Consider the following 15,129-nt stretch of genomic DNA (forward strand, 5'->3'; position numbering starts at 1 on the left):
GCAGATGTCATCGAGCAAAATCAGTCTTCCCAGCCAGAAAACAGGCACGAAGACACAGACTCAAACCAATACACATGCTCCTGCTCCATGACAGAAGTATACCATGCCATTCTCTGTCAAACCAGTCCTCCACCACATGTCCGGCACTTCTTAAGAAAGGGAATACTATTGCATACTCCCAGCACAAGACGTCGGCTTCTTCCTTTACGCTCAACACCAGCACATCCAAAAGTCCATTCAGCGATCCCCGATCCAAAACCGGATACTTCATCCCCCGACCCCCCAAAGTACCCTAAGCCCACCCTCGCACCAACATCTCAAATACCATACATACATGCCCGGCACAAGGGCACGAAGCCCAAGCCTCAGCACTGCCGTCCACGGCACAGGGTCACATCAGTCAAGCACACCGGATTCAACGGACATTAAAATCTCCGGAGAGGCCTTTTATCCAGCATATACCTTTCACACTGGTCATGATCAGTTTATACAAATTCCGTACAAAACAAGGCCCCAGGTTTACGATTTAGGGAAAGTGGTTCTGGTATTGGAAACAAAAGGTCCCCGCGACTACGTTAGTGTTTTATGCTCGAACTGTCTTGGAAGGTGTTTCCCATGGCAGCCTGGTGAGAATCGGCAGATGTATTGCGAAGACCTGGAGGGGATGTTCGTCCGGAAGAGGTAATTGGAGTGTTGCTTTTTCAATCCTTTAGCAATATCGTATGGATTGACGCGGGTTTGGCTTCGGTTTTACTGGTTTGGAGGGATGATTGCATAAGCTGGCCAACTTCGTCTAGATCTCGGGGTTCGTCCGACGACTTGCTTGTGATGATGCTGTGCTAACTACAAGTTCGACATATTCATCCAACGTCGTCATTCATCCAAGCTCACCGCAACCTATAGTTGATATCATGGCTCTTGATACGTTCCATGGACCAAACCACCTCACATGTTGCAGTTCAACAAGCTTATAATAAAGGACGCAGCTGATCAACATGGGTGATGCGACGTTCAATTCAGGGGTTCAGAGTCATCGACTCTAATAAGTTTGCACCGCGAGCCGTTGTACTTGAGAGCATAGCGTCTCACAAAAGCTATGTCTTGCATGCACTGAGTATCTAAATCGCTCACTCGATTGTATCCTGGAGCATACAAAGCCATTGATATTGCGTTCCTGCGGTGCAAGTTACCACAATTAGCGTGTTGTGTATCCCCATGATGCACGCTCGCAGGAATTCAAAGTTGGAGAACGTTTCGTTGCAGCAGCCCGGCTGCATTGGGGGTTGTCCTGGAAGGCGGACGGACCATGTTCTCCTCCTTGTCACAATTCTGTGCCGTACCAAGCAGGGCGCCGAGGCGGGCGGACGGCCGGAACGTGAAGATGGTGTTGAATACTTGGGGATCACCTAACGCTGCAATGTAACCGTCTCCAAAAGCTTGACCGGATCGGCACGTTGAAGAGGTTCTCCGTGTCTGCTGCATGCTCCCAGAGTCGTTCCGTCCAAGGTGGAAATCCGGATGAGTGAGCAGCTGGTATAAGACGACTACTGTAAACAAACCAGGGTAAATCCTGCTTCGAGTTCTGGATCAGGCCGTCTCGAACTATTAGCGTGTGCTGAAAATTTCATCCGTTCGACAGGTCCTTCTCCTTTGTCGCTCACTTCTTTTACTCTTTCGTTCCGGACCCGCGTCCACTGAAACATTCTAGGCTTCCGTGAACAGCAAGTCGTTGAACAAAATTGCCTCTCTACCATGTACATGCCCGCTTCTTTCGCAGGCGTGTAGCTGTCTAAGGCAGGTCCCAAGACTGTCCAGCCCCATGTCACAGCAAATATATGGCCCGATGCCGACAGGATGATCGTATTTAGATCTTGTAGTTCGATCGCGGATTAACCAGACCACTCTATACCCCAAGCAGTGCCAACGCCCCTCATCGTCGTCAGATCGATGTTTCAGCAAAAGGCCACGATTGCATGACTTAGTCCGTCGATCAGAATTGCAGAAGGACCATATGTGCGTTCAGCAGGTGGTATCCGGCCCATCCGCTACCGCCGAGCACCCTGGAGGAATGGCAGGTCATGGTCCGTAGAGGTAGACATTTGCCTCGTGCTCGGGATTCGAGTCTTTCCACCTACTGCTTTTGGCGTCCATTGACTAGACGGATCTCCGCTGTCAAGACTCTTCTGCCGTTTAAACATCAGAGACCAGGCCAGCTAGATGATGCGGGAAACTGCAGGTCGTGGCTCCACTTAGCCAAGGCTTCTGGTTCGATTCTTCGCCGGGGGGGCGTGGATGCAAGCTGGTGGTGCCATTTCGTCTTCGCACAAAAAGCCCCCCCGGAAGAATGAAGAAAGAATCGAAGAAAATAAAGAAGAAAAAAAAGCCTCTGGATTCCGTATTCGGGAGCCGAACTTTGCGGTGAAATATCATGAATCGCCTCGTTGGGCTTCACCGAGAGAGAATGACTCAACGCAGTCTAGCATAAGTCATTAGTAACTTCAATCCGCACCAATTACATAACAATCTCGAGAAAGCCAAGGTCCACGACTCAGCTAGCCTCGTGCCCCAGTTCTCAACAGTGAGGTTGGCGTGGGGAAAAGGCGAGAGCAAAATTTGCCTTTCAGGGACCCGCGCCTGGAGGGCTTGACAAGGTGCACCCCGGCTCACTGCCGAGCCCAACACCGACAGTCGCCGAGAATCTGCCCCACGGTGAGGCCTGGTTGGCTGTGCCTGATAGATCGACACCCAGGTACAAATTGGCTTTTTCGTTGGTTTGGCTGAAGCCTTTTCCCCCTCTGGTTTCTGACCTTGGCAGGTGCAACGTAGCAAGGCCACTACGCCTATAGCCACCAAAACGATATCCTTCAGCGAGTCGCGCCACCGACCTTTCGGCCTGAAGAGGGGATGCGGACGACCTTGATGGCCGCTGAGGTAGTTGTATGCGTCGTATTGCGTGCGCTGACTTTGTTGGTCGTTGTTCGCCAAGCTGTCGTTGGGGCTGGCTAACCGGTCGAAATCGAGCTAGTAGTACAAGTGTTCTCGAGCAGACTGGTATAAATTGCCCGGACTGGGTCCGTTTGCCTTGAGAGGAGGCTGTGCCAACTGTATTCTGTAACTTGGACTCCATGATTCCGATCGGTGTTTTAGGCTGTGACTGTGCGCTTGCTTCATCATCTAACTCAAACGTTTGTCAGAGCAATAACTTCACATGCCAGATGGCTGGTTGCATACTGGCCCTTCTTTGTCTGTGAGTGCGAGTGTTGGGTGCTGCAGCTTCGGTGCCCGCGGAATGGCATGATGGGAAATAGTTGAATCACGCTGAGGTCATCATCCGTGTTGATCATGTCAACGACGTTTGATAATGGCTGCTTGGGTTGCCGTGTTTGCGGTGGTTGGCGTTGAAAGCTTTCGGTTATGGAGGTATGCAGGGGCGATGCAGCGCTCCTTCCTTGTCTCTGCAAATTTGCTACGGCGGCTTGTTATTCCTCACCACATCTCCGTTTGTACACTTTGAGCATGTATTGAAAGCAGCTTGTGCCCAAAGGAATTTAAAAAAAAAAAAAAAGGACCTAGGTCAACGGAGGTCCGAACCAGTATGCACGTAATACGAAGTTGTATTACCGCGTGTGTCTCCCTACGGAAAACAAGTATCCATCCCCCAACTCCTCAACATCAACCACCACCTGGCGGCGTCGAGCCACCTATTTGTGCAGCGGGATCAAACGCAATGTTTCTTGGCAACAGACGTATTTATAAACTCCATTCCTCTGCGTAGTGTTTGCTCCTACACTGCATTTGAAAATACCACCCGGCAAAAAAAAAAAAGGCGACAACGAGTTTGCCTTTGTGTCATGCGGCATTGTTGAGAGGCAACTCCGCCACTGTACACGGCATAGAAACGACGTTGAGGCCCTCGCAGTGCATTCTAGGCGTGGACGGCGTCTTGTTCAACATCAACTAAGGAAGGTCAAGCTTCGCGGAGGGTATCCGTGACAAACGTTCGTACGATGCTTCAAGCCGGACCGGCTTCCAACGGCTTCGCCAAGGCACTCCCAGTTGGGGATGACGGCACAAATTCCTCCAGGTCGTACGTCTGCACATGGGCCGGCTCAAGCTTCTATGTTTGGATAAGCGAACGTGCCCAGTCCCCGTATTAGCCTGCAACAGCAACAGGAGGAATCTGCTGTGCTGCTATCTCGCACGTACGGAGTAAGTGAGTAGTCTGCTCGGAATGTGCGGAGCAGCGAATGGCAGTCCTGGGGTGCCTTGTTCACAGCGGGCCAGCGGCACGTTCTCGCCTTGTCTATGTCGGAAAGTATTTTGACTTGCTCTGCTTGGGAGCCTATGCAATTTGAGCCGTGCCAACGGTCGCCGCAGATGGCGTCGAATCGTGACAGAAGTCCATCAACGATGAGGAGTCTGGTAATACAATACAGACGTCAACGCCAGGTACCTCTACCTGCCAGGTGGTGACTGACGGTGGCACTGTACGAGCGTCCTGTGTGCATAAAATATTTGGTGAGCAGAAAGAGAAACATAACAAAGAAAAGGCGTCAGTTTTTTCGTTTCGCACATAGCCTGTTGCATGCGGCCAGCAACCGCGTCACACAACGCAACGACGACCACACCGTGGCCCCGAAACCCAAAGGCCCTTACCCAAAAAGCCAAGTTCTGTGTATAATGAATGTCTGGGAGCATCTAGATGTTAGGCAGGGGGCTCCAGATGTCGGTCCAGACAGCTCAGATAACTCCACCCCCGCAAGATTTGCCGGTTCCAAACAGGGCAAATGATGTCAATGCTTTTGTGGCACAGAAACACGGCACGGGGGCGCGCTGCACTTCGCCAGCTGCCATCTGCCATCTGCCAGGTGCCGCAAACCCCGGAACCGGAAGCGACATGGCCCAAGTGCCACCAGACATCAAGGCCAGTGCACGCACGCCCTGAAATCGGCGACGCCAAACCCATCAAACCCTTCACCTTTACCTGCGCAATGAAGCCGACTCACTCTCTGTGTCGTCTTCTTCCTTTTTTTAAAAAAAAAAATTCTCATTAATATTTTTACTATAAAAGTAGAAAAAAATGCATTCAAAAAATTTCCTCCTATTCCTCCGTGGCTTGCGAACCCACCATGTCCCTCCTGCTTCCAAGTGCGCAGTACCTGAGCATCACCGCACCAGTTGACCACGCCACTTGGTACAGGTACACACATATGCTCCAGTAACCGAGCGCCACCGAGATGCAAGCAAATACAAACTCCACAGTCAAGCCACCGACAAGGAGAGATACAAAGTCAACAATACCAGCAACAATTGACAAGGCCGTGATACCCCTCCCGGGGGCCAGACGTCCTGTATGGAAACCCTGTTGCAAGCGGATTGAAGCTTTGAACTTTGTCGGCACGCCAAAAGAGTTGGACAAAAAAAATTTTCTTCTTTAAACCCTCCGCTTTCCGCCTTGTGCTTCCCAATGTCCTCTGCATTCCGCTGCGACACACACGGATCTGGCGCCAAAGATTTATGCAGCGGTTAATCTGTACCCCCCATGCAGAAAAGTGCAGCCCCCACCTTCCCAGGCCGGATTTCCCCACGGGTCGACAGTTGATTGTCGAGAGCCAAAGTCGGTCACTTGCACTGAGAGCACTTGCTTCTTGCTTGCATTGATGCTTCAATGTTCGCAAAAAGCTTTCTGTGCCTTTCCTCGGAACCCCCCTATCCATAATGTCGCTTGGCCAAGTGGCCGACCTGGGTTCATGCTAACATATTGGCTGCCGGATATGGTGGCGCTCTGGTAAGCTCTCGATCCGTGACATCTGGAAGCCAGTCCACTGGCTGGCCGCTGCTGCCTTTTGCCTACGATGTCTCCTGGGCTGACGCAGAATAAACTTGGCCAAAGAGATTTTGCCTCGTTCACCCACGCATATGTAGGTGCGGCATGGCCTTCCACACACACCCTCTTGTGTCCTGCCGGTCCCTATTTGCTCACTTCGACGAGCGGTGAAGAGACCTGTCTCGGAGCGAGGTTTGTTTGGGAGCGCCTAGTCACCATCGAGGCAAGACAATCAGTTGTCCCTGCTGCGAGTTTGCTTTGGGTTTCGGATAGCCAGAATCAGGTACCGAGAACGGGCAGTCGAGGCGGACAAGTTTCCGGATGCCCGCCATTGGACGGTGGCATCCGGCAACCTCTCTCTCGCAAAACTACGCGAGGGTGGCATGGCTTGTCAATCAAAGGCCCAGCCGCACTCTGCTTTTTGACTTGACTCTCCTCTTGCTGGAATCCATCCTTCTCGCTGACGTGCTCACCAATGGTAGACCTGACGACTTGGCCTTCTTATAAGCCAAGCCATGCCACGCAATACTTGGCTTGATTAGCTAGCTGGCTTCATCACTGCGCCTCGTTCGTTAAGGCTTCGTGCAATAGTCACCCGCGTCAAACCGCACGCTATGAAACGTGCTTACTGAAGCCCCTCTTGGCAGTGCGTTGTTGACATTACTCTAATATTGACACTATAAGCAGAGAGGATCTGGTTAAATGCCACCACCGTAAGCTTCGCAGATAGGAATCCCGTTAGGGCCACATTGGGGCTAAGGGCAGACTAGCCTCCAGGGTTGAGAGTTTGCAGGGTGGATGTGAAGTTCATACTGGCCAAGGAAGCGAGGGCATGTCGTTTTGTCGTCTAGAGATAACCATCTTCAGCTTGCTAGAGCCGCATCGCGTGCGTGTGGTTTTGGTTGCTCTAAAAGAAGTCGGATACAAAGAAGGGGAGGCGGAGATGGGCCAGAAGAAAGAAACAGACCCCGGACTCACTGGCCAAGAAACAAAACTTCATCTGGAGATGCAGCTGGCTTTGATGCATACAGACCATAGGATCTGCCAGGGAATGTTTGTCGGCATGCTAATACAAAGAGCTTTCAATGGAGGCGGTGGACTTGGTCGAATCTTGTCCATACTCCATGTGGCTGATGCCTAGTTTCGAGTGTCCGTGTGCATAAAGCATTGATTGAAAGGGAAGGCAAAGAGAGCAGCAGAGCTTTTGTTCACGGCTGAAAATAAAAGAGGGTACTACTAACATTGAAATTCTATGAATTAGACTGGCTGACGCATACATACGTGCCCCCTGGCGCCATCCCATTCGTCTATTTCCTGCGTCCGACATGTCACATCGAGATCTTCTTGGGCCTACCAAACGCCTAAAGAATTGAGAAAAGTGGTCACAATGAAAATAATAAATAATAGTAGTAGTAAAAGACAATGCCTGAAACGAAACCGATACGGGGAGTTGGTCAAAAGTGTCAATATAGTTCTGTATGCTGTGCACATATCCGATTCCTTCCCACTGGGCATTTGTCTCTCCGCTCAGTGTTCCCCAGGAGTGGCGAAAAAAATCCATTGACAATCCAATTATTTTGTTTAAATATCAACTTGAAGAATGTGAGTCCTCCGGGGGATAAGTGGTGATGTCTATAGTCATTCCGTCCGTCCTTTGAAGTTGCTGCCTCCAAAACAAAAACAAAAACAAGAAAAAAATAATAATTGCTTCTCAGGGTTGCGTATGGGATAGTGACCATCGCAAATGTAAAACCGTAAACGCCTACTCTTTCTATACCTCTATAACCCAAAAGTCATCATGTCGTGCAAGTTACGGTAGCTTGGTACATCTCAAACCCGGTCCATCAGGTCGCCGCCAGCAAGGCTACCGGCGGCCGAGCTTCTGCCACTGTTGCTGTATCCGCTGTCTGACAGCAAGTCCTGAACAGCGACCTTGGGAACCTGGGGAACAGGGAGTTTTCGCTGCGCGCCATCAGGGCGACTGATAATATCCGTCAGGGACATTCCATTGCTCCGGGGAGCATTCAACTGGGGAGGGAATTGCGGGGCATCCAAGTGCGGCTCCATGGGTGCCAAAGCCGGTGTCGTGTTGTGCTGAAGCGACAAGTTGCGGATACTTGGCAACTCGTAGCCCGAGAAGGGTCGGAGACGAGGCGAGTGAGCAGGAGTTGCAATCGGGGTGTGATCCGGAGTAGGTGAAAGTGAATCATGCGAGAAAGTTGGAGACGAAGGGGCCGTTGAGTTGGGAGAGTTTGGCCTTGAACGCTTGGCGTGGCGCATGCCGTTGTAGTGGTCGTCATGGTCTTCGTTCGAGTGAGACCTCGCCATGTGGTACGACGATAAGCCGTTAGGGTGGCCCCGAGAGCTGTGCATGCCGTGGCCATAATAGTGCCGAGCGCTGTGACTGGGAGGCGCGGCCAGAGTCTCACGCTCCACCTGAGTTGCAGCCTTGGCCAGCATTGAAATATCACCGCCACGGTTGTAAGGGTGCATAGGTGGTGGATGAGGATGCTGGGCAAATGAGGCGAAGGAGTGAGGAGGTGAGACGTTGGGAGAGCCAAGGGTCGAGGTAGGAGCAGAGCGAATCGTCTTGGGTGCCGGAGGAGGCGCCATCATGCCCTCATGGTGCATATGAGGAGGCAGGCCCTGATGATGGTGGTGGTGCTGGTGGTGATGCTGGCCCTTGTTCCCACGGCGCGAGTTGGGGTTGTTGTGAATTCGCGAGTGACGAGTCAACTCATCGGAGCGGGAGAACTTCTTGCTGCAGCCGGGGAACTGGCAAGCGTGAGGTTTCTCTCCTGTGTGAGTGCGAATGTGTCTTGTCTGGTGTTCGAGACGATGGAAAGCCTTGTCACAGAGAGGGCACTTGTACGGACGAGGAAGCTCGTTGGTCGTCTCCGAGGCCTGGGCGCCGGGCAGAGGCCCGTTGGGCTTGATGACGGTGACTGATGCGCTTGCCATTGCGGCGTCAGCCTGTCGGGATCTCGAGTTGTTGTGGTCAGCCTGGGCTGCAGGATTCAGCAAGTTGGTGAAGTCAACTGCAGACTGTGACCGTTGCATGTGATCCAGTGCAGTATCAGGAGGGGAGCAGTGTTGGTCTCAACGGCAGCGACGTTCCGATACAAATTGGTCCAAGTTGCTGTATCTGGTTGTAAAAGAGCGTTTTGTGTCGTGAGTCTGGAACTGAACCTGAACCGTGAGCAGGGTTCAAGTCGACAATACCGAAAGACGGAAAAGAAGGAAGAAAAGCTGGTTGTGCAGGGCAAAGTCGAATTTGGCTGGAGTGGGAAGAAACGGGGAAATCTTTTTTTCGGAGGAGGGGGACGAGGGGAGCGAACGGTTTTAATAGGGCGGGTTTGGCCGGAACCACACAGGCGTGGAGTGTGAAGTGTGGAGGGTGTACTCCGTACTCCGTTCAAGCGCACAAGTACTTGGCCTGTCTGGGGGAGCATAAAATTCACAGGCTCAGAGTCGCAGCACGTACACGGCAGCGGGAGTGCGCTCTGGGGCAGCTGCACAGGGCGGTAAAACAGAGGCGCCACTTGGGACATCGGAGCACTTGGGGGGTGTGAGGCACTGAAGGTGCCGGCCAGAAACCCGACATAGGGACCAGTCAGTATAGCGTGCAGCGTGGTACTCCCCGCCATGTCCGGCCGTCCGTCTCGGTGTCCAGTGCTGTCAGTACTGGAGGCGCTGTTGGGGAGGCGCCAGGCATTTCAACGATATCTGGTGGGCAGGTAGCAGTTGAGGCAAAGGCAAGCGAGCAGGTCAAGTTCTGGTACTAGAGCAGGAAGCAGGTTGCAGCGGGCGGGGGGCCATTCAAGCTTCCTGGGGACACCTGGGGCACACCCGGGGACGCCTCGGGGCCTCACAAGGCGACGCTGGGGTGGGACATCTAGAGGTCAAATGCCCCGGTGGTCAACTGGTACTTGTCGGCCTCTCTAGACCTTGTACCTGCCCACGCACGCTCTCGGGATTGATGCTTCCAGGTTCGGTGTTTCGCTGAGAGCGGCCGCTGGGCAGCGGGCAGACCTGTTGACCTTTGAAACAACCCCAGCACACGGGTGCCTTGGTACACGCCGCCTTGGGTCAAGGGCCACCCCTCCTGCGGGACTGGAGCCACCGAGCGATGGACGGGCGGGTGATGGAAGTACTGAGGCATCGAAGGTACCTGTGCAGATTTCTCGCCGTCCTTGGCTGCCTTGGAGAGTCGGTGGCTTGGCTGGGGCCGGCTGGGGCGGCGACTGGGGGACTGGTATGCAGACACACCCATGGATTAATGGGCGCGCGTTGCATCTGGCCACACCCCCCCCCCCCCCTTTTTCTTCCGGTATCTGAAGTTTGCGCAAGGAGTAATAATGCCCCAAGGTGAAAGCATCAAAGGCCTGGGGGGGCTAAATGCAAAGAGGGTCGAAGGCGAGCGAGTTTGTGAAGGGCCGTTGGTGTGCACATGTGGAACGGCCACTGGTGGTGACTGAGTGGGCATTCAGGTGAGTTCTTTTTTTTATCACCTTTTCTGCCTCTCCACAGGTACGCCAACGATGAGCCATGGCGGGGCGCAGCATCCGTCGTGTCGAACTTTGCCCGACTGATTGGTTCTCATCTCACGAGTACGTCGTTCTTTGGCAGTGTGTGGTAATGATGGCATTGACGAGCCAGGGCAACTTTGTAACTGACTTGTCGTTAGCATACCTGTCCCAGTCCGTTCTCCGTGAGCATCGATCCCGGTGTCCGTCGGTGGGCAAGACTCGCCGTCGGCAGCCGTGCCGCCCAAAGCGCCCTTAAGGCTCGAGTCTTGGATGGACGATAATACTGTGATACCACCCAAGTTCCCAACGCTCCGGGAGATTAGGCTAGTCAACCTGGCGCGATGTGATTCAACCAAGTCCGCCCTCGCCCTGGACGACGGGTCATGACTACGTGCGGCGGAGCACCTCTCTTCCAAACTTGCTACTACTCCTGTTTGCACACAATGGTCATGCTCATATCATGTCATGTCATGTCGCACGTCGCAATGACCAACTAAACGAACAAGTGATCCCTTTGGAATGGAGCGCTGTAGGTATGTAAGCATGCCACCGACCTCATGCATGCCCCAGACTTGGTGGTGCTGATAAGTGGTTCGATAAAGGCCACTCTCTCTCTCCCTCCCTCTCTCTCTCTCTCTCTCTCTCTCTCTCTCTCTCTGCATGAATGTGTTACCAGGTATGAATAGACCAAAATGTACTCCGTAATGCGAGTCTGGGGGCCAGAAATGGCCGGAACCATATTCCAGAACAGTACGGAGCACAGCCAGTCGCGCAATCTTCGGTAACAACATCCTGCTTCATGAACCCCGGCCTGATTATGCGACGTCTCCATCCACGCGACGACTCTTGTGGGTTGAGCCGGCGGCCATGGAGAATCATCGTACGTAGGAATGCTTCCCCAGACACTCTCCCCCAAGGTGTGACTTCAAAGCGCCACTTTGGCTTCGATTCCCTTGCGCCATATTACCCCAGTCCGCCTACGGAGTCTATACACTTACTGCACATGCCGTCTACGATCCACCACGGGGTTTGTTGCTGATGGATTGACTCTATGGTTCGAACTTGATATTGCGCTCGCGTCGAAATGGAACATGATTGGCGGGCTAAACGGAGACGTATCTGAATTCAAAGCAGCCCAGAGTGGCATACCATTTCTAGCCAATCCGTGCAACTTGTTGGCTTTACGAGTGGCTTTACCCGACAGTTGGGCCTCGCATGTGTTGCCGTCCAGCATCTCTTGTCGCACCGAAGGGAGTGTGTTGGGCTTTTCGCTAAGGCTTGCCAGCTCGTCGTGAGAAGGGATCGATCCTCAATGAGTTCAATTCTACTCTGGTTGCGCAATCCAAGACTTGCCAAGGCCGCGGAACAAAGCGTTGGCTATCCCGTACCAAATACCCGGGTGTTAGCATGAGCACGGGCTGCAAGATTCCTGAAAAGCCTCGTGGGGTTTTTTTTTTTTAAAAAAAAAAAAAAAAAAAAAAAAAAAAAAAAAAAAAAAAAAGACAAAGGACAAAGAAACCAGTGCACCATGCAATGTGAGCAGGGACCAGGTGCACGCTCCCAACTGTAAACAGGCACAACAGGGCTGGCGTTCATCAGGTCTCGGATTGTCGCCCCCATGGGATGCTTCCCCGGTTGTTTGCTCCCCCAGTCTATCGGCTATTCCCTGGTTTTATTCCTTACTTTTTTTCTTCTTTTCCCCCTTTTCTTCTGTTCCTAGTACTTCCCGAATGACTTGACAGACAATGTCTGAGTCGGCGGCAGCCACGCGCTCTGGTTCACATTGTGGCCAAATCATGCCCCATGGGCTCTTGAGGTGTCAGGCTACCAAGAGCCATATCTTGATAGTTCGCCTTGCACGCGGAGTCATGGCGCTTATCAGCCTCACCCTTGAGGCCGAGGGCCTTGGACAAGGGCCAAAAGGCTACCACGCCAGCACATCATCTAGTGTCAAGTTGAAGCCCCGACTCTTGATATCTCGCTGCCCCGTACGTGAGGGCTTGGGCACGCACTTTGTCTCATCGTCACCCCAGGGCGTTCCATTCCCCCAGGTTTACCGCACATTCGGATATAGTTGTCGTAATCTGCGCTGCTTGGGGAGCAGACCCTGGTTAAGGTCAACCAACAAACAGCATTTGGATTGGTCGTCTCATCCATCAAATAGCAAACCTACGCCCGTGAGCACACCACACCTCTCAAGTTCATTAGAAGCTTTTGTTGGGCGGCTTTTTGGACAAGCTGAATAACCTCTTTTGGGGGCCGCACAATAGCATGCGACGAGCACATCATTACATGTGTCATCAAAAAATGCCCTTTTTCGAGACACTAGTCCGCAGGGCATGGGGTTGTCTGCTGTGATATTGAATCGTTTTCCACCCTAGCTCCATTTGGCAATCCCGGGGGGCTTTGATCTTGAGATCTCCTTGACACGGCCGGGTAGGGAGTGGACCGGTCAATTGGCTGGCGACCGCTCTTTGCGTATCAGTTGACGAGGCTGGCAACGTGATAGTCAATGGCAAACCCCCATGGGCCCCCATGGATCCCATGGACACACTCAATCGCGCAATCATCGCGCAATGCGCATCAACAAGTTTCGTCTTCTGTGTCCCCGGGACCAGTCTAACTTCCTCCCCCAAGTCGCCTCAGGGCCTGTCACTGTCACTACGGAGTACAGTTTGCCGAATCACAGTTCTTGTTGAACCCGTCTTTGTATAGTTTTTTAGTAGAACTTGATCATATCACAGTTCGACCAGAGACTTATTACTTCCACCAACTCTGAGACGGCATGTAACTGGTTTGGCTGCAAGCCTCACAGGCCGGCTTCCAAATGCGGACAATGCTTCCCCCAGACACCTTGGAATGGCGATATCGCTAGCCCAGACTGAACATGTTACAACTTACGTATAGTTACGACAACGGTCGGTGGCTTTATGGCGTGCACCATGGGCCAAGGCACAATAGTGTTGCTTGACGAATTGTGGCTCAGTATGGCGTGCCTACCTACTAGCACCAAAAAGATATTGAAAGCCGCTCCCTCGTAGCGACCAAAGGAAGCCCTCGCATTCACTGCCCATTTACGTTAGAGATGCACGGGATATTTGTTCGGGACTATTATTGTAACCTTCTTTTGGGCACGAGGGGCCACGATATCTTTCTCCACAATAGCTTCATTTTTAGCCTCTCTCACGTGTAAAGGGACTGACTAGTTAGTGATGATAATAACGCAATTACTAGTACTCCAGGACTCGCTGACCAGGCAGATTGTGACGGTCACTTTTCGCAGAGCCCAGGTCACCTTGCAAACACCCCACGTGCCCTTGTGCTCTCTCTCACCTCGAAGCTCACCTCATGGTAGGGCCCAATGGTGACAGCGCGGGGCTCCGCTCGGCGGTCGATGTCCGACCCGAGTCCGGCCGGTCGTGACTTCCTCCAGATTGGTCTTTCCTGCTCAATCTTGCGTCCTGTTGCATCCCGTTGCGTCATGTTGCCGCCCAATCAATAACCGAGATCACGCCTCGGCATCGCCGTCTCCGCTCAACCTCGTCCTTTTCTTGGACCAGTCCACTGAGGATTTCAGTGTCATTCAAGTTTAGACTCCCATTCAACCATCACGTACGGTCGCACATTAGATTAACTCCGCAAAATCCCGCCAAATTCATTTTTACACTTTAGGGTTATTACTCTTTTTATTAAAATAAATCTTATAAAAATCATAAGAAATTAAGTTTTAATATTTTTAAATATATTTATAAGTCTAATAATTTATTTTATTTTTTATTATTTTTTTTATTTTTAAAGTTTTTTTTTAAAAATAACCCTAATATAACCCTAACCCTAATATGTAATTTTTAATAGTAAAAATATTTTAAAAAATTAAAATAAAATAATTATAAAATTTTATAATAAAAATTATATATTATATGATTTTAAGAGAATTATTTAAAATTATCTTATATTTTTTAAAGTAAATTTTAAGTAGTAAAAATTGATTTGGCAGGATTTTGCGGAGCTTAGCTAATGTGCGACCGTAATCACGGGTTCATGAACAGGCTGTCCATGTCTCATTTTGGCACCAGAAAGATCATGCCGGTACCACCCGCCCCTTCCCCCAGGTCGCTGATGATGCGGTGCCCCGTTCTCAGTTCAAGCCACGCGATTGATAGCAGATCTCCCTCCCTCCCCATGGCTAAATTATTTTGCCCGACTTTCCGTATCTAGTGGCAACCTTGACGGCCACTAGTGATTTGCGGCCTCGACGATAGATGAGAACCCGGACAGATGAGGGTCTATCTATCACTCTGTACGTACTTCCCTTTTTTTGGTGAGCCTGGCTTGCATCTTTTTCGCGGCGTCTCCAGGCCCTGGGGCGTCAATTGCTCGGGGCGCTCATCCATTTTACTCGGGGCGCTCACGCCCCAATTTTTCTGCGGTCAACCCCGCTACCAGACCCCGTAATACATTCTTAGTATAAATGTATGGCAGCTTTACTTAACACTAAAAAGCTCTATTAAAAATTAACGGATTTTTTAATAAAGCTATAATCGTATGAATTTTTTAGCGGGTAATAGTGTTTTTTCTTCTTTAATACTACAAAGAAAAAGTCTAGTCTAAAAGTATACAACGGCTTAAAAAAATCATGTAAATTACACAAGCACCTTATCATGATTGGGGGCATTTACTGCCATGCATTTGAACTGAAAATGTACTGTGGGGTCTGGAATCGGGGCCGCTAGACCAAAATTGGGGCGTGGTGGGGTATTGAGCGCCCCGAGT

At 51.4% G+C, this 15,129-nt stretch overlaps 4 protein-coding genes across 4 annotated transcripts; 2 read left to right on the forward strand and 2 right to left on the reverse strand.

The window, feature by feature from the left end:
* Positions 1-6,659: 6,659 nt before the first annotated feature.
* Positions 6,660-6,968, forward strand: J3458_001946 (uncharacterized protein; the record flags this gene model as incomplete). The annotated part of the gene is made up of 1 exon (XM_066117011.1): positions 6,660-6,968. The coding sequence occupies one exon, from the start codon at positions 6,660-6,662 to the stop codon at positions 6,966-6,968; it is 309 nt and encodes a 102-aa protein (XP_065978899.1).
* A 689-nt stretch (positions 6,969-7,657) lies between these two features.
* J3458_001947 (uncharacterized protein) lies at positions 7,658-8,887 on the reverse strand (the record flags this gene model as incomplete). Its single annotated transcript, XM_007816582.2, has 1 exon — positions 7,658-8,887. The coding sequence occupies one exon, from the start codon at positions 8,885-8,887 to the stop codon at positions 7,658-7,660; it is 1,230 nt and encodes a 409-aa protein (XP_007814773.2).
* A 1,927-nt stretch (positions 8,888-10,814) lies between these two features.
* J3458_001948 (uncharacterized protein) lies at positions 10,815-11,147 on the reverse strand (the record flags this gene model as incomplete). The annotated part of the gene is made up of 1 exon (XM_066117012.1): positions 10,815-11,147. One exon carries the CDS (start codon positions 11,145-11,147, stop codon positions 10,815-10,817), a length of 333 nt encoding a protein of 110 aa, XP_065978900.1.
* A 954-nt stretch (positions 11,148-12,101) lies between these two features.
* On the forward strand, positions 12,102-12,602 carry J3458_001949 (uncharacterized protein; the record flags this gene model as incomplete). Its single annotated transcript, XM_066117013.1, has 1 exon — positions 12,102-12,602. One exon carries the CDS (start codon positions 12,102-12,104, stop codon positions 12,600-12,602), a length of 501 nt encoding a protein of 166 aa, XP_065978901.1.
* Between the last annotated feature and the right edge of the window lie 2,527 nt (positions 12,603-15,129).

Source organism: Metarhizium acridum (genome assembly GCF_019434415.1).
Source record: "Metarhizium acridum strain ARSEF 324 chromosome Unknown scaffold_1, whole genome shotgun sequence".
Classification (NCBI taxonomy): Eukaryota; Fungi; Ascomycota; class Sordariomycetes; order Hypocreales; family Clavicipitaceae; genus Metarhizium; species Metarhizium acridum.